The 19,570-nt window shown below is 41.4% G+C and overlaps 1 protein-coding gene across 1 annotated transcript; it reads left to right on the forward strand.

Moving 5' to 3' along the window:
• Nucleotides 1–10,906: 10,906 nt before the first annotated feature.
• On the forward strand, nucleotides 10,907–14,506 carry LOC109418420 (protein pygopus). Its single transcript, XM_019692603.3, has 2 exons — nucleotides 10,907–11,259; nucleotides 11,338–14,506. The coding sequence occupies exons 1-2, from the start codon at nucleotides 11,232–11,234 to the stop codon at nucleotides 13,623–13,625; spliced, it is 2,316 nt and encodes a 771-aa protein (XP_019548148.3). The 5' UTR covers nucleotides 10,907–11,231; the 3' UTR covers nucleotides 13,626–14,506.
• The last annotated feature ends 5,064 nt before the right edge of the window (nucleotides 14,507–19,570 follow it).

The raw sequence follows: 19,570 nt of genomic DNA on the forward strand, positions 1-19,570 counted from the left end.
GTACTAAGCTTAAATCTAGTCGATTTACCGGGCCCGGAGTGTTACGAAAGCAAGCATTGCAATTAATCACAAATTAATATAAAATTCTCACGGTTGGTCATTGACCTACGAATGAATAAAAAATCACGGAAAGAAAAGATTGTTTAACCAAAAGGAAGACACAAAAAAAAAACAAAACCAACTAGCTGCAAGTAAGCACCATCAAAGTGTTCGGTTCGCAATAAAAATAAATACAGCCAGAAGTTAAGCCCACGTCTTATCAGCAGCCACCTAGAGTTGAGTCATTTTCAAAATCCTTTTACTCTCTTTCGTCACAATTCTAGCCAGAAAAATGCACCGAACCATATAGTCAAGTTTGATAATCCATTTCTTGCCTCCACGGTAGCAGCGTGAGAGATCCGACAATCAAAAAAAAAGCAAGGAACCTGGCTGCAGATAGAGGCAGTACGCACGTAATAAGGAAGCGTAATTTACGACCAAAAACTTGTACGCGGTCGGTTGCATGGTGTAGTCGTTCATAAGAATGCATTGTAAGTCACCAAAGTAAAACGTTTCATAGTGTCAGAACAGAAACGAAAGACTAGGCCACGATACTGAAGATTTGAACATGCTCTGCGATAGGGTCGCTGCTTGAAGGTCGTGGCATAGAACAAAAACGAATTTCATTGTAATCAAATGAGTAATAAAATTTTACTATCAGTGAACAGCCGATTCATAACAATTGAACAAGCATACCCTTTAGGACGCTAAGCAATAACTAGTAAGGGTTCTAGAAGACTCTGGCTAAGCGCTAGAGCAATAAAACGGGAGTAAGTTTTAGATTAAGGAAGACGCTCGGTCGCAGGCGCTATAAGCTAGGGTTTGATAATGCTACAGCCATTTAGTAAGGCTAGTACCAAAAAAAAGGGCTAGATTAAATCCAAGTGTATAGAGAAAGCTGGATTAGGACATTGCATGGAAAAGTTAGACGCGCATGCGTACTGAGCATCAATTCCAAAATTTTGGGCTATATAAGACCGACCTTTTCATACGAATAAACAGTTCTTGATTGACATTCAAGCGACTCATCGATGTTTTCATCCGAAACCATCCATCTCCAAACATCATTAAACTAATCAGAAAACCAGCGCAAGTTTCTCCCCAGGCCGATATACTGCCCCTCCTTAGTCGGGCAAGTAGATCCTGGGCATTCTTAGCCTGTAATCCGATTTGTTTAAAGACTTTGACCAGCAATCCAAACCAAGTTTTTCCCCAGGCCGATATACTGTCCCTCCTTAGTCGGACAAGTAGATCCTGGGCATTCTTAGTCTGGAACCTGTTTCAGAGCCGAGTATACCTGCACTTGTCGCACTCCGTTAATGTTCACGCCGCGTCCTTCGCTCGATGTTACGCGCGGTGTCAACAATAGGTGAACAAATTTGTGCATTAAATTCACAACAAAATGACAATTTTCGTCCACTTTTTCCCATCTGAATCAGACTTGGGGCAAGACACTGTGCAAACGAGAGTAACTCTAAGAAATTCTGAGTAACTCATTCCACCAATGATCGACGAAATTTGTTGAAAAAACACCCCTAAAACTGCAAGAAAAGCGGGAGATCGGGCAATATTGTTTTGTTTTTGCGATAGTATTTATCAGGCAATACTCAAGTAAAACGGGAGCATTTCGGAGAAATTCTGAGCAACTCTGTGAAGGAAAATGTACTCTCCAGCACAGTGTCTTGCCCCAAGTTCTATCCTGGATGTCTGTTCTCTGTGGTAACTCTGTGAAGGAAAATGTACTCTCTAGCCTCGCACTCTCAAACATTAAAAAACAAAGAAAGATTAAAACTTAATCATTTTTGTCATATTATGCATATACACTTAGCTCAGTATAGTAAATATACTGTTGAAGATTTGAAAGTTATACTATTGCCAAATAAAACCAAAATAGTTTATGTAAGTCTACTTCAATCGCCTTCGTCGAAAAAAGTTGTTAGCTCCGCCATCTTCGGTAATTTCTAGTTCATCCGCGAAATTGATTGAAACCAGGATGATAACACAGTTGCGAGCATTTTTCCTGCTGTAACGGATTCAGAATTGCGACCACCACCAGCAAAATAATGTAAGTACATATCAAATAGCTTTCAATGTAAAGGCGTTCAAATAGTTCATTTTCGTCGTTCTGCATCGTTGCAGGGACCTCGTCAGGGACAACCATCCATCACCAACGTTCGAGACCGCAAATAAGGGGTCGTTCAAATATGACGTCCATCATTTATGGGGGAGGGGGGGTCTGAGAAAGTGTGACACGCCATGTATAAGGTATACAAAAAAGCGTGACAGTGGGGGGAGGGGGGGTCTAAAAATCCGGAAAAATGATGGACGTCATATTTGAATCGACCCTAAAGACTTGCCCCAAGGCTTCCCCAGACTCAAGGCCGGAGACCTTTTTGACTGGTTTCCACGATGATTACAACCCGAAGGAGATGCGACAGGAAGTGCATATTATTGCCAGAACCAGAAATGAAACGGAAAATCAGATTGAAGTCCTTGGATCAGATTCAAGGACAATTCTAATGGTAGTGCTTTGGATACATAGTACGTATGCAAATGTGTTCCTTTTTATGGTAGCACCTGTTTTAGGTTCCAAGTGTAGATAACGTTTTATTTAGAATATTTAATTTGAAATATACAAAATGTTCCGATTTTCGTTATTCTTCTTTTTTTCGTTCTAAAAACAAAGACAACCCAAATCAATAAAAAAAACTATACAGTTTTCAGTAAATCCTGGTTATACAAGCTTAACTATAGTTCCCTTATACTAGACTACGTGTAACTCGAAGTTATACTGAGCCTGTATAGCCTGCATATAAACCGAGCCTGGGGTCAACCAGGCGAATAGCATGTTAGTGTGGGATTTAAACTATTTAGTTTTGATTTATTTCTGAGTGTGGGGCAAGACACTGAGCTGGAGAGTACATTTCCCTTCACAGAGCTACTCAGAATCCCTCCGGATTGCTCCCGTTTTTACTTGGGTGTTGCCTGATTCATCGCAAAATCAAAACAATATTGCTCGTATCTCGCCTTTCTTGCAGTTTTAGGGGTGTTTTTCAACAAATTTCATCGATCATTGGTGAAAAGAGTCTCCAGTTAGCCTAAAGCTATGGATCGCCAATCCGGAGACGGCGGGTTCGATTCCCGTTCCAGTCGGGAAAATTTTCTCGACTCCCTGGGCATAGTGTATCATTGTACTTGCCTAACAATATACAAATTAATGCAATGGCAGGCAAAGAAAGCCCTTCAATTAATAACTGTGGAAGTGCTAAAGAACACTAAGTTGAAGCAAGGCAGGCCAAGTCCCAGTGGGGACGTAGAGCCATAGAGAAGAAGAAGAAGAAGATGGTGAAAAGAGTTACTCAGAATTTCTCAGAGTTACTCTCGTTTGCACAGTGTCTTGTCCCTAGTCTCCAGCTCAGTGTCTTTCCCCAAGAGTGCGATCATATCAAAGACAAAATAAAGACCTCTAACTCCCATACATTACTTGAAAATTTCATGACTCACGAAGTACTAGCGAGAAAATATATAATACCTTCAACCTATATAACCTTGCGTCTCGCTGCAAATTGAATTTCTAGTACTCCGTTTTTGTTGCTAAGAGTAACCAACACATTATTTACGCAAGTATAAACAAGAAAAAATATGGCGTTGGGCGGTTCAGCATGATCCGTTTAATTGGTTTGATTGGTTTTATCAATAATATCTCCTTCTATTTTAGGTTACCATACAATTGTGGCTGTCTAAAATCTGAAAATGTAATATGCAGAAATGACCACGATAATCTTGACTGCTACTAATGATGCTTCAAGTTCAGACTCGGGCCAGTTTCAACATTTCGATATTGCCTTTGCTGTCAGCAGAACTCAAGGCAAGACTCAAGGGCATGCAAAATTTCACAGATAATCCCCAATCGGAACTTATAGTCTTGCGCAGTTGCTGACCTGGTGCAGTTAGAATTAAGAGATATCTCCATTTTACCGGGCTGGAACCGGGAAGAGCAGACATTAAGATCTTTCCAATGATATTAAGATGTACTTTTTACTAGCCAAACTGAAGCCTGCCCGGGCCCAGGGTAAAGCATGATGAGGAGCACTTCATAACTCCGTTGTTAAAACAAATGTGCGGAGCTCTGGCCTCTATCTCCTATTGTGTTGAACGATGCATTAAGCAATACTGGATTGATAATATCTAGATTGAGTTTAAATAAGGGCGAATATAACATGAGAGAGTTCTCTTCATCGACTCTCTCTTCTTCAAATTAAAGTGACAAGATGCAAGTATTGTTGAACTTTTTGGTCATAAATCGCTAGGTTGCGATGCAATCTAGCGTCTAAGTGTAAAAAAGTTCGATTGAATTTGCATCTTGTCACTTTAATTTGCAGAAGAGAGAGTCGATGAAGAGAACTCTCTCATGTTACTTTCGCCCTTATTTAAACTCAATCTAGATATATGTAGTTTAAATCATGGAGTTATAATGTGTAGCGCGGGAAATAGAAAATATTTATCACTCATTACCATATCCTAAGCTTTCCCTGTTATCATCTCCTTTACGGTAAATAGGCGACAATCTTGTTGATGATTGTTTTATCAAATTATTTGAGAGTTAATAAAAAGGTCGGATCTAGGGTCGGACAAAAGTTGAAGCTGCATTTCAATCTATTTTTTTCCAAATTTAGTAGGGATTCTGAATCGAATCTTCAACTTGACGGGTTGTATAAGAATTTCTAAATGATTAGCTGTAGGCGGTTGCATCGGGCTTACGTTCAGGTTCAGTGGGCTACTGTAAGTAGAAAATAGTCTACGGTAGAATATATGAGTTGGCAGATAATGTGCAGATGAATGAAAAGTTACCTTAAAAGTTCACTGGCTTTGCAAACTAATGCTAGCTCGACCAGTATGACCAGTTTTCTGAAACAGAATCCATTTTCATTGACAAACTGACATTTGTTTGTTGTCATGAGCTACTACTTCGTTGTGGCTACTGCGTCACAAAGTTAGTTAAAAAGCAGGTAGCCAGCCAAATGTCAAACTTGGGTACCGGGGACCAAATATAGTACTAGAGGTGCCCGAATAAAAAATACAGTAGAAAAACCGAACGTTATATTGTAACAGTACTATTTAGAACCATATTTTTACAATAGACACCACTGTAAAAATAAAAATACAAAAACAATAAGATGTAATGTAGGATACCATACCGTGAATTGTAAATAAGATTTTTACAATATATTATACAGGTTGTTAAGTATCGTAACAATATAAAAAAATATTTTTCTCCATATATATTTTTTTACAAAACCATACATTTTATTGTTAATGAATTGTTCAAAATACTGATACGTGGGTTTAAATATACCGTACATTGTATGGTACATGAATGGTTTCAAACAATAAAATGTACCGTAAATAAATTGTTTTTAATTGTAATTTCACTACTGGTTATACATTTAATCAAATGGTTTTGGAATGGTTCTCTTTTGTTATGTTGAATTGTTTTACATTACATAAACCATATATTGTTATATTATCTTGCCATTTTCCTCCTGTTAATGGCATCTTAGGCTTATTAGATTTATTAGAATGCACTTTGGGAATTCCCAGAGCGTTTTGGATAACCCTTCATCAGGCATCAAATTTTTCACTCACTCGCGCGAGTAACGATCTATCACACAGCGATATTATCCGGATAAAGCAGCCTGTGATATTTTCCTTGCACCCATATCCGATTGAAAAGGCTCTCACTCCGGTTCCTTAGCGTGATAAAAGTATGCTCTCTCCAACTAGTGCTCACTCACAAATCGTTTGTTGACGCAGGAGAAAATGGTTGCTAAGGCTGCACCAACCAACGTTTTCACCCGGTTGACGTCTGAGCAGTTCCATGTTATCTAGATGGCCATGAAAACAAGAACAATTAATGTAAACACGGCAGTACTAAACGTCAAAAAAGTGATCTCGTGCATCGGTAGAGACGTTATGTGACTCGGACACGGAGTGAAAAATTTGATGCTTTGTTGTTTATCCGTGAGTTGCGCATGGAGAGAAAGAGAACTATCGCGAGCGCTGGAGTGAGAGACTTTTATTTTTCATCCCATGCAGTGAAAAATCATGATTGCGGACCCGATTGCGGAGGTGGATAAAGCCTGGAACACATAGCGTCCGTTCCGTCGAGGTTTGCGTTTTTTTGACAGTTTTCCCATGGGAAATGTGTCAAACTACTGTCACGCACACGCAAACGTATGCATTGTGTGGGGTACTTAAATCCGAGCAATCCGATCACGTGAGTGAGAAATTTGATGCCTGCCCTTCATATATAGGATCGCCCACGTCTAAGTCTGAGTAGTCTCTGATTGCATTAACAGTTGAAGCTTAGGCTCCCATTCCCCACCAGCCAGATAACCGGGTTTCGCAAACTAAGCATTATTTGTGGCAACACTTTGAGCGGCATGATGGAACTATGCCGAGCGCGCTAAGTGTTATTAAACCACTGTAGTTGCATGAAGTGGGTGACGAGGTACATAAGTATCATTACAGCGTGCTTAACCGTTATTGCAATATTGAGGCACCAGTTTGACTAAAGTTTGAAATACATAACAACTCATGAGATAACTGTCAAGTTCGATTCAAATATAAGTTAGGTTAAAAAGCGAACCCGCAGACGAACCCATATTAAAAGTCATTTCAGTGTTCAGTCCAGTCCATATGTTAAAGATGGCTCTACGTCAAAGATAAAGTTTGTCAACCGCATTTGATTCGATTGTGGTCGAAGGCAAGTTCACATGAGAGAAGAGGAGAAAACTCCCCTAAATGCAAATACAGAAAGAATTGTGTTGAAGTGTTGAACTCATCTACTGATTTACGGTAATCTGGCCTGCATTTTTCCGGGTTGGCCTACATTGCATTCGTATTTCTCTCATCGCACTCGAGCCCGCCATATCTCTTGGACCCCTGCTTGGACCTGCAGTTCTTAGGACATCTGGTTTACCACTGATTTATTTAAACATGTTATTGGCATTAACCCTTTGGAGCCGGAGGGGTCATATATGACCCCGGCGATGAAACCGAGCATAACAAACGTGTTCGACACCAGCGAGGTTGCGTCAACAGCGGCGAAAAAAATCGATTTCAAAAGGTTAAATTGATGTTTCAACTTATTCACTTTTTTTCTTTCCTTTCCTTTGCATCAAAAAAGTCACAAACATCAACAAAACAAAGCACGGAAAAAATCTTAAACTGAATAAATCTGGTGTTCGATTTGAATAGGTCGAATCTGCATAGGAATCACAGCAAACATACGATCTATTCAAATCGAACACCAGAAATAATTAAAAATTCACGGAAAAGTAATGTTTCGGAAAAGTGAATGGTTCAAACGTAAGAAAAACAGTATAATATATTGTTACATTAAAATCCAATGTAAATGTATAGTATAGCGAACCATTTCATTACAATACACTTTATTGTAGCTGGTACACTGTATGGTGCAGGAATGGTTTTCACCATACACCCTATGGTTAGTTTTTATCCGGGTGGTACCCAGTCTGAGCCCGAGTGCTACGACTTAATTTGAACTTTGATCATATGATTTCGGCTACTATAGTGACATATCCAGCTTTTTACGCTGTGAAGAGGGGTGATTCATTTTTGACGGTTCTTGCCGACAGCCCTTGCAGCATCACAGTTGCCTAAAATTTCAGTTCACTGCTCCAGATTTGTCGAAATTTTTCACCTGATGTTACCATAAGGCTATCCATGAGACAGATGCGATCAGCTGATTTCTTTTGTTTACCATGTATTTTTGACATACGATGATCGGGGTGACAGTTGAACACAAAGGAATTTGTTAAGCACCGACGACACTTGACGAAACTTTGGTAAGTTGTACTCACACTATGTTTACATTTTTGGCTGTCACCCCCATCGCGAAAAGTCGTCATGGATTGCCTTATTGTTACCAGCACAACAAATATTATGTTTCCAGTTCAAAACCGAATTAGCGACATTTTTTCTTTGACTTCCGCTGCTTTTGCCTTGCGTTGGACACAATGTCGGAAGTGGGGCGCTGTATAGTGCACCAGGTGTACAATACAGCGCCCCACTTCCGACATTATGTTTAACGCGGGGCAAAGGCAGCGGAAGTCAAAGAAAAAATGTCGCTAATTCGGTTTTGAACTGGAAACATAATACAAGACAGTGTTTGTAAAAAAAATGATTGCAGAGTTGAAGGAATTGCTCGGAAATTCCCGGGAGAGATATTGCAGGGGAAATTCCAAGTAGGGTTCTCAAGTGTAGGTGGTGCAGAAGTCCCAAAAAAAAAACTGCGTGAGGTTTCAACTTTTCTTCATGGAGATTCCCTCGAGAGCTCCAGGAGTTACTTACTGAAATTCTTCCAGATGCTGAACTGTTCGAGGATTTTTTGTTCGTGGGTTCCCAGAGGTATTTCGGAAAAATGTACATGAGAATTCCCCAAGGAAACTGCTGTAGGATTCTAGGAAGGAAAAGGTGAACTTGATTCCTTCATGAGTTACCTTCGAGGATTCCTCCGGAAATTTTCACCTGAGATTCATCCAGTACAAACACTTGAACGACCCACTACCTGGTGACGAAAAGGAGTAAATCCGTAACTTCAGACAGAAACGGAAAAAAAAATCTCGGGTTCGGGAGGGAACCTGGTGAAATGGGAAACAAAGGTGTTCTGGATGCACAGAGTGATCCCGGCGGACATCTCGTACCAGAAAAAAAAGCCGGGAACTCTCTGTGTAACCTTAACCAGTGAAGCGAACGCATACCAAGGCTACGAGGACGAAGTGAATGTGTTCTGAGTATACATAGTGCAACTTATGCAACTCCTACAGGTGAAGCCTCTCCACGATGAGACTTTAGACTCATCTAAATCTCAGATCCCCCATGTCCCTCGTAGATTTTCTTTCATACAAAATTTTCGAAATTTTTAAGAACCGTAGACTTTGGCTAGGCCCCCCGGTACCACCAACAGAGTCTACATAGTTTATGGACAAGCCCTTGCAAAGTCTCGGCGAAAGATGCCGATCCTGAGTGGGCTGGGAGTCCTTTGGAATGAGTGGGCGTGACCAAGGTTAGTTACAGTTCCTTGGTGTCTACAGTTACAGGTGGCAAGCAACGATCACAAACAGCGAATGGCAACAAGAACTAAAAAACGAACAAGGATTTTGATAGGTAAACAGGGTAATGTTTGTGTTATTAATCCAAAGTTGCGACCATTGGAAGAAAATCGTTAAGTTTTTCGACGTCCTCTACTTGTATTATTCCAATTGCTTTGATATAACAAATAAAAGCGGCAATCGCGAACCTGAAATTGAAGAAAAGGCATTTAAATATTTAATTTATACAGAAAAACTTAAGGCAAAACTTGTAAATAACAAAAGTGAAAATTTTTGACAGTTTGCTGGAGTTGAACTGAAATTTTGGACTACTCTGATGAGTTTCTACTGCTGCAAGGGCTGTCGGCAAGAATTGTCAAAAGTGAATCACCCCTCATCATAGCGTAAAAAGCTGGATATGTGACTTATCTTTTATTTAAGGACAAACGTCTTGAAATCCTGCTTTAACAGTGCATGAGAACTTCAGACGCACACATCTCAAGAAGCAAGCTTCAAACAACAGTGCATTTTATTATTCTGTTCTTGCTCACTCGTAATAAGCTTAAAATAAGAAGATCAGGTGCGCTGGTTTTGTTTACGAAGAGATTTGTGCGCTTGAAATCGTGAGTAGGTGCCAAAGTCGGCCATTTTAGGATTCTAACATTAAATTTCTTAAAGAAACGATGACGATCGCTATCGTTTTTCGATGTGAACGTCTTCAAAGTTATAAAGTTATAAAGAAAATATAAAGATTTTTAAAGAAATGGTTGACCGGGATTTAAATAATATTGCTTTTTTTGCACCGTATTCGACCCCCTGCAGAAATTTTTTGTCACGCGACAATATGTTCCCACCAGTTTCAGCATACATTGGTTCGTTTCGCTGCTAGAAATTTTTAGCGTCGGTTACACTTTTTGGGTGGTTCATAGAATAATCGGTTTGTTTACTTGCTACTTTCTTTGGTGTTTGACGTGTGAACAAATATTTTAGACGATTGAACATTTGCACGGTAATCTATAAAGCAAAGCAAGATGCAATAACGTGTGACGATAATTTTTCTTCGTCCCACCCTGTACGTTCAGCTCGGTTCACACATTCACCAAATTTTAGTACACCTTCCCCGTCGGTCGCAAGGGACGCATCGGAAACTGAAACCTGCTGTCAAAACGCAAAAACAGCAGCCAGCCAGAGAAGCGGAGAAAGCAAGCATAACTTTTCAATCCGACGTAACTCGAGAATGTAAACAAATCCGGGTTTACTGCTGCATGCATGATTCATAAAGCAAATTGAAGAATCCACATCACTGTTTGATGATTTATTGCTTAATTTGTTTAATTAAGCATATTGTTCGAAACGACGTATCTAACTATTTTGATGTTTACAACTTTACTGATAGATACACCGTTTTGATATATGAGAAAACCAAACGACGTATCTAGCCAAAATCAAAAGTAACAGATACACCAAACTGGCACCATACAAAAGCGACGTATCTGGCATGACGTATCTCGAACCAACCCGGTGTATGTGTATTTTTGTCAAAATTCATTGTGAAAATGATATGGAATGAGTAGGTTTTGTTTCTTACCTAGTGCGTGCAATATCCCTGGTGATGTTAAGCATGAAAAAACTTATGAAAAGTATTTTTATGAAAAACTATTTTAGTGAAATGGTCGTCAACATTGACCATGAATTTACTCAGATCAGTGAAAAAGTTAGATACGTCGATTTGAAAAATTATGCTTGAAAGAGGAAAAAACGACGAAACGAGCCACCAAAGGGGAAAAGTGCAAAAAGAAAGGAATTTCCGAATCCAAGCTGTCACCGCTGCGGATAAATTGTACCAAATTCGGCCGAAAAGCGTCGCAATAGCCCTGCAGAACGCCATCCGACCGTGGTCCGGAGCGAAGCGCACCCGCTGGACGTGAGTTTCGGTCCGCTCGAGCACGGGAAGGCGGGAAATTTTGCAATTAAGTGAAGCGCTGCTGCCTGCTGCCTGTTGTGGAAGAAGAGTTTGGTTGGTGCTGCTGCCGCTGCCGCCGCCGCCGCCGAACCCGAGAGCTGCTTGTGTTTTGAATGACCAGTTGCATCGGCGGAGGGTACGGTAAGTATCGGGGTTTGTGGTTGTGGGTGGTGTTTTTGGGAGGATGATTGAGGTTTTTCCTTCCGGTTTGGGTTTCAGATGGACCCCTAGGTGGAATGCATTGCGATTATATTCCGTCGTCGCAGCAGCAGCCGCTACCGCAACAAACAGGAGGAAGAAGAGGTATGCCGAAAAAGTCGGAACCGGGGGAAATTACTGGACCGGGTAGTCGTAGTAAGAAGATGAACAAATTGGAAACGGCTGGCGGACCAGTACAGCAACAATCATCGACGGGAGGACCGGGCGGGGATAACGATTTGATGAGCAGTTTCGGGCTCGGAAAGGAGGACAGTTCGCCGATTATGAAAGGAGGTGGCCCGGGAAACGGACCGAAATCATCAGACTCGTGCAGTATCAATAGTAGTGTGGCAAATAGTGGAGCAGGAATTGACACCATGTCGAAAATGGGCCCGGGCGGTGGTCCGGATGGACATCCGGCGGAGGTAGGAAAAATGAACCAGGGGATTCCGGGAATGATGTCGAGCAAACCATCGAATAAGCAAGAATACACGCAGAATCAGAGCCAGGTTTTCGTGTTCAGCACGGGCCTGGCGAATAAAGGGGCGGAAGCGGTGATGAGCGGCCACTTCAACTCGATTATTGCATATCATTGTGCCCATATGCAGAAACAGAGTCGGCAGGGACCATGCGGTCCGGATGATGGCGTCGGAGGGGCAATGTCCCCCTGGATGGATCACGGCCACGGTTCGCCGGATCATCACATGCGAATGAATCCAGGCCCGGGTGGACCTGGAGGGCCACCGGATGGAGTGAAAAAATCGGCTACCATTCATCACACTCCGAATTCCTGTCTGGAGAATGACAACCAGGTGCCAATGTTCGGAAACGAGCACCACATGGGACGAATGGGTCCCGGCGGTGTAGACGGAGGCCCCATGGGCGGGAAAAAGTCGGCCACAATCCATCATACACCAAATCCGTGCATGGACCAGGATGGATCGCTTCCAATGTATCCTAATGATGGCCACCACATGCGGATGCCAGGACCAGACGGAATGTCCAAACCGTCGACGATCCATCATACTCCGAACTCTTGCCTGGACGGACCGGATCCAACCGGTGATCACTCTGGCAGTGGACCCGGTATGGGTCACCCTGGTCCACCAATCAAAATGGAAAATCCATCACCGGGCGGACCAGGACCTGGTCCCGGAAGTGGAGGACATTCAAGCTCGACCATCATCGATCAGATGAATTCCCTGGTGGCTTCGCTTCCACTTATGAAGGGAGGAAATGTCCTCTCACAGTCCCGAGCTCATCCTCAACAATCGTTGCAGGGTGTAAAAGTCCCGGATGAAAACCTCACGCCTCAGCAGCGACAACACCGGGAACAGCAGCTGGCCACAATCCGACAGATGCAGAAAATGTTCTTCCCCGAGCAGCGTGGCATGATGGATCCGCATGGGATGGGCATGAGGCCTCAGTTCCGAGGTGGAATGCCCTGCCCAGATTTCGGAGGACCCCCGAATCGACCGCTCAATCCGGCCTTCATGAATACTCCTCTGGGGGCTAACGGTCCCATGGGTGGTGGTCCGGATGGTCCCGGTCCCGGAATGATCAACGAACAGATTCCGCCGATGCAATACAACAAACCGGGCATGATGAATCCCGGAATGTACATGGGCGGACCGGGCGGTGGACCAATGGGTCCGATGGGTGGTCCCATGGGTCCAGGTGGTGGCGGTCCAATGGGCCCTGGTGGTCCTATGGGTCCCATGGGGCCCGGAGGACCAATGAATCGAATGTACAAACAAGACCCGGATCCCATCTTTCCTCCGATGAGTGAAATGGGCGGAGGATACAATAACATGAACAATCACGGAGGCCCTGGTGGCCCAGGACCGGGTATGTTCAATCCCGGAATGCAACGAATGGGTGTCCCCGGAGGACCCGGACCTGGAGGTCCCGGCGGTCCAAACATGATGCCCAAAATGCCCGACCAAGGACCTCTGCCACATTCACCCCTGGTGGATGACGTGGATCCCCTGAAAGCTGGAGGACCACACCAGATGATGCTTCCCAATGCCCCTCAACAACAACAGCAACCAGGAACCCCCGGAACGAATGGCCCCGGTGGCAGCAACGGAACTCCCAATTCGGGGCCAGGTGCCCAGAATCCAACCAACAACGGAAAATCGAAGGAACAGTCCGTCTCGCCGGAACACCACCAACAGCAGCAGCAACAGCAGGGAGGTCCCGGTAGCCAGCAGGGACCATTGACACCTCAAACGCCCCAGGGAGGACACCCGACGCCGGGTGGAGCTGGTGGACCCCTCACGCCCCAGACGTCGATGGCCAGCACCTAAGAGCCCGCAGGCTCGGACCCAGCCAACGTTTGGTAAGTAAGTTGCAAATGAATCATTTTCTTCTGAAAATCTGCCTTATGACATTACAACAAACAAACAAAAAAGAAACCAACTTGGGTTCGGGTCGGGTCGGGTTCGGGTTGAAACGAACCCCGGAACAAACGTTACATGAGGGGGGGAAAGAAATCGAGAATACGAGAGGGGAGAAAGAGAGCATAAAGCAAGCAAAAGTTAGTTAAGTGCAAATGTGGTTAGGTAAAAACTGAAAAAGAATAACGAAACGGCATCAAACGTGTACGTGTTTAAGCTTCTACTTATTTTGTAATACCCTATCATTGGTCAAAATTATCATTTTTTTTTCTCGATTCCATCTGTTTTAGTTTAGAAGACTCAAAATTTGGATAAATCAATCAATTTGTTTTCCAATTTCATAATCAACAGAATGCAGTAGGCAACATGTTGAACAAATAAGCAATTTTACAGCATGCTTTGCGTTTTCCCTCCACTCCACACTTTAGTTTCGTTCACCAAACTCGGTTGGGCAAATTGCTGATACCTATTCCATAGATGCTAAAGAATTATCGAGATGTTCCATCCCGAACGTTGCGGTAGGTACTCATTTTACCGAAACGGCATCGCTGGAAACTCTACCGGATGTCAGCTTCGTTGAATACTAATCGGCGATCCGCCCGCCGAGAACGATTTCAGAATTGAACAGAAGAGAGTTAATTTTATATTTGAAACAAAAAAAAAAAACAGTCGAATTGTCAAATCCCAAGTGCAGCGTTTTCGATTGATTACATAAATAAGACTAACACAGAAAAGTGAAAGTAATAATTAACAGTTAAATGAATAAAAAAAAGTGTAATAATTTTAAAGAAGGGTGGTTTTTGTCGGAAATTGTCTGTGGTATAGATATCACAGCCTGGATCTAGGCCTGGATGGAATAATAAGTATTGATCATAACGTCTCGTACAAACATGTCATTCATACTATTTACTACCTAAAAAAAGAGTAATAGTTAAATTAACATAGTGTAGTTTACGTACCTACTATCGATTTCAATATACTTTATTTTACTCTCGATTTCTTGGGAACATGAGAATGAGTGAATGTGGTTTCCGTAACACAGAGGTGAGAGCAGATATCCGTTTGCTGTCATTGCCAAGAAGTGTCCAATGGTGTTTTTATCCGTGCTAAAGTTTTTCTGCGATAATAGTTAATCTTTCCTGTGTTTATAAATTTAGAGGGATGAGATGGTCTAGTGGCTAATGCTTTTGATTCGTATGCAGAAGGTCCTGGAAACAATCCCTGGCCCGTTCCTTCCCTCCTACTTGGTATCTTACTATACCTACTTTCTCTTTCCTAAATATAAAACTCACGTATATTCATGTGCGCATATAGCCAACGCTAGAGACCTGTGCGCCGCCGCCACCGACACTTTTTGTCCCACGCCGACGTCGACCGAGGTATTTTCATTTTTCGCGCCGGTGATCAGTGTGATCATTGCACGAACAAAATTAAGTTTATATAAAGTTGAGATAAAAAATCTCACGATCACTATCATTAGAGTTTGATTACAATAATTTATTTCTTAACTCTTAGGGTAATTGTTCCCTTCGTTGTGGTAGTACCTAATGTTGCGGTAGTGGCAATTGAGCACTTTTTCGACAGAAATGTTACCAAAAGGCATTTTTAATAGATGTATTATGCTTAAATGATGAGATTGCACCATTTGTGTGCTTAAGATTTGCCCAAAAACCTATTTAAAAAAAATATTTTCCTTAAATTTTTTGCTGCTGTGTTCCTAATGTTGCGGTATCCCATATGATTTCAATGGGATACCGCAACAATAGGAACCAAAATTACATTTTACCTCCATAATAGGAACAGTGTGCCTAATGTTGTGGTAAGCGATTTATGATCGAAAACAGAGAGAAACGATAGTTTTTATATTTTTCCAAGCAAATTTGGATAGAAAACTACCAACTAGCGTTTTGCAACCCTTCATTAGATGGTACGATCATTGTTTTTAAAATGAATTTACCTTAATACCACAACGATGGGCACACTTACCCTAGAACACATCTCTCCAGAAGTTTCTTGAGAGAGTTATTTTTCTGGTAGAATATGATTTATACCTTTAATTTCTACTATGAGGGTAATTAAGTGAAGGATTCAGTGATGCCTCCTGGTGATCCACCTGGAATTTCTCCAGAAAAATCTTCAGGGATGTCTCCAGGATGATTCAGGAGAATTCAGGGATGCCTACTAGAGATAATCAGAGATTGATCCAGAAGATCCTTCAGGAATTCTCTTAGGAGGTCCTTCAGAGATTAGTCTGAGAGATCCTTCATGGATTCTTTCAGAAGTTCCTTCAGGAATTCCTACTGGAGTTTCTCTAGGGTTTAGTCTAGGAGTTTCCTCAGAGATTCCTTCAGGAGATCCATAAGAAATTTCTGGGATTTGATCAAGAATCCCTCCTGAAATTGATTCGGTGATTCAGGGATTTCTCCAAGTTTTCATTAGGAATTCCTTCAGAAGTTCCCTAAGCTATTTTAACGGGAGTTCGTTTAGAGGTATCCTTCCAGAAGTCCCTTCAAATAGTCTTTCAGGAGGATTCATAAATGCCACCTGAAGATCCATCAAGAATCTTCAGATGTTTCTTTAGGAATTCCTGCAGGAGGTCTTTAGAATTTAGTTCAGGAGTTCCTGCATGGATTCCTTCTGAAGTATCATTGGAAATTCCTACAGCAGTTCTTTCCAGCAATTTCATCACAGATTCCTCCAGGAGTTTCAGGAATTCTTACAGATGTTTCTTCAGAGATTCCTGCTTAATTTCTTCAAGAATTCCTACACTGAGGATTCTGTTCGTATGTTTTTCATAGTTTACATCTTATGAATCAGTTATTTTTTATTTTTTTTTCATCATTTCATAGTTCTTGTATGCTTTTCATACATTGAAAAGCGAAATCCATAAGACTTGTCGTATGAAAAATCTCATAAGAAGCATCGTATGGAAATCATAAGATATGTTATGAAACACCATTGCTAAAAAACAACAAAACCTTTTATTGGCTTCTAACCACTTTAACTTCCGAAGCGTCGATGGGCGTATAAGTAAAGCACGCACTCGCTAACCTTGACGTTCCTGGTTCGATTCCAGGTTGCGATTTTTTTTTTTTAATTTGTCCAAAATATTTCATAAAAATATGTATGATTGTCATAAGACAGAGTTTCAGTTTTTATACGTAATCGGTATGATTTTCATACGTGAGTGTTATGAAATTTATACAGTAACAGTATGACAATAATAGTTGGCGCTTTGAATTCAAAATCATAGTTCGTAACTATGATTTTCGCAAGAAATTCTTGTGGCAAAAAATCATAGTTGATTCATATGATTTTCGGAGTTGCAGTATCCTCAGAGTACAGAAGTTCCTTCAGAAATCATTACAGATAATCTTATACGAAGATCCAAGGATACCACCAAAAGAACTCAGGGATTACCCCAGAAGTTTATTCAGCGATTCCTTTATAAGAGTTCCTTCCAAGATTTCTTCAGGATATCCTTAGGGGATTGTTCAAGAAGTTCCTTTACACTCAGCGAAAAAAACTAGCGAAATTCATCGAAATACCTTATGAAAATTTGCTATAACTAATTCTTATGGGTGGCATAAGAATACCTTATGGAAATTGATCGTGCTTGCTATGACAAATTTCATAAGAAAGACTTATGAAAAGAACAAAAAAATCTCAAAATGAAGCAGACTGGATTTGATCCATGAACGTCGGGATCGCCGAGCCCGTGTTTTATCCACACGGCTACCGACGCGTGAGAATACCATGTTGCTAAACATGAATAAAAGCCAAGCTGTTAGACGATTTTACGTCATAGAGTGACCTTATGAAATTCATCATTTAAAAAATTTCTTCAGAGATCCCTACTGGAATTCCTTCGGGAGTCCTCCTTCTCATTAGAATTCCTTCGGTGATTCTTCCTAGAATTCTTTCGAGAATTTTTTGTGGAATTCTGTTGGGAATTTTTCTAGGAATTCCTTCAAAGATTCCTCCTAGAGTAATTTCGGGGATTCCTTTTGGGGGGTTTCTTTTAAGGGGTTCTTCCTTAGAAGATCTTTCCTGAAATTCCTTCGGAGATTTCTCCTGATATTTGGTCAGGAGTTCCTTTTGGATTTCCTTCGGGATTCCATCTTGAAATTCCTATGGTGATTCCTCTTCGGAGATTTCTGCTACAATTCTTTCGGGGATCCCTCACGGAATTCCTCCGACGATTCGTCTTAGAGTTTCTTCGGGAACTCTTCCTAGAATTCCTTCGGAGTTTCCTGCTGGGATACCTTATGGGATTCCTCCAGAAATTCCTTCGAGGATTCCTGAAGGAATTCTTTCGTAAATTCCTCCTAGTATTCTCTCAGGAGTTTCTGCTGGAATTCCTTCAGAGATTGTTTCTCAATATTTTTCGTTGATTCCTCCTAGAAATCTTTTGGAGATTCTTACTCGAAATTCTTTAGAAATTCCCGCTAGAATTCATTTGGGGAATCCTCCTGGAATTTCTTTCGAAGATTCGTCCTGGATTTCCTTCTGAAATTCTCCAAAAACTTTATCACATGTTTTTTCAGAATTTTTTGCAGAGATCTCTTAAAGAAATTCTTTAACCGCCCCAGATTCCTGCAGAAGTTTCTTCAGGGTTTCATACAGAAGTTCTTGCAGATATTAGTCCAGAGTTTTCTTCATGGATTTCTTCAGGAGTTTCTTTCAGGCTCCTTCTAGGATTCCTTTTGAGATTCCTCCCTGATATCATTCCCCAACGAAAAATATCCATGAGGAATCCCAAAGAAATTCCAACAGAATCCACAAAAAAATGTCCAGCACGGATCCTCGAAAGTAATCCAATGGGATTTTCCAAGGAAATTCGAAAAAGAATCCCAAAAGAAAAGGAGGAATCAACGTAAAATAGCCAGCAGAAATCTTGAGAAATTTTTGGAAAAATTCTTGGGATAATTCTAGGAGAAATTGCCGAAAGAATTCCACGACGAATTCTAGGAAAAATCCCTGAAGGAATTCCAGCAGGAACACCCGGAGGAATTTCGTGAGTGAGGGATCCACGAGATATTCCCGAAGGAATTATAGGAAGAATCACCGAAGGAATTCCAGGAGGAAAACGCGAAGAATTTTGAAGAGAAATCACCTAAGGCATTCCATGAGAAAATCCCGAAGGAATTCCAGGACAAATTCCCAACTGAGTATCAGGAGCAATCCTCGAAGGGATTTTAAGAGGAATTCTTAAAGAAAAGAATGCCAGGAGCAATCCCAACAGAATTCCAAAAGAATCCCCTGAAACAATGCTTGGAAGAATCTCCGAAGGAATTCCTGGAGGAATCTCCGAAGGGAAACTAGGGGGAATCTGCGGAGAAATTTCTGCAGGAATCCTAGGGGGAATCACCGCAGATTATTCCGGGGGAATCTCCGAAGGAATTCCAAGCGGAATCCTTAAAGATTTTTCAAGAGGAAACCCCGAATGAATTCCGAGAGAAATACGCATAGGAAATCCAGGAGGAATTCCGGAAGAAATTCACGAAAGAATCCTTAAAAGAACTCTAGATAAAATCTCCGAATTGCAGGAGGAATTTCCGAAAGAAATCACCAAAGAAATTCAAGAAATAAATCCTGGAAGAATTCCATAAGGAATCCTGGAGGAATTTATGAAGGAATTTCAGGAGGAATCTCCGAAGGAATTGTAACACGAATTACAAAAGAAATTCCAGAAGGAATTCACGACAGGATATTAAGAGTAATCCCCGAAAGAATTTCAATAGGAGTTCATGAAGGAAGTCAAGGAGGAATATTCATAGAAATTTCAGAAAGAATTTTCAAAGGAATTCGAGAAGGAATCGCTAAAGTATTTCTAGGAGGAACCATCGAAAAAT

Source organism: Aedes albopictus, chromosome 3 (genome assembly GCF_035046485.1).
Source record: "Aedes albopictus strain Foshan chromosome 3, AalbF5, whole genome shotgun sequence".
Lineage (NCBI taxonomy): Eukaryota > Metazoa > Arthropoda > Insecta > Diptera > Culicidae > Aedes > Aedes albopictus.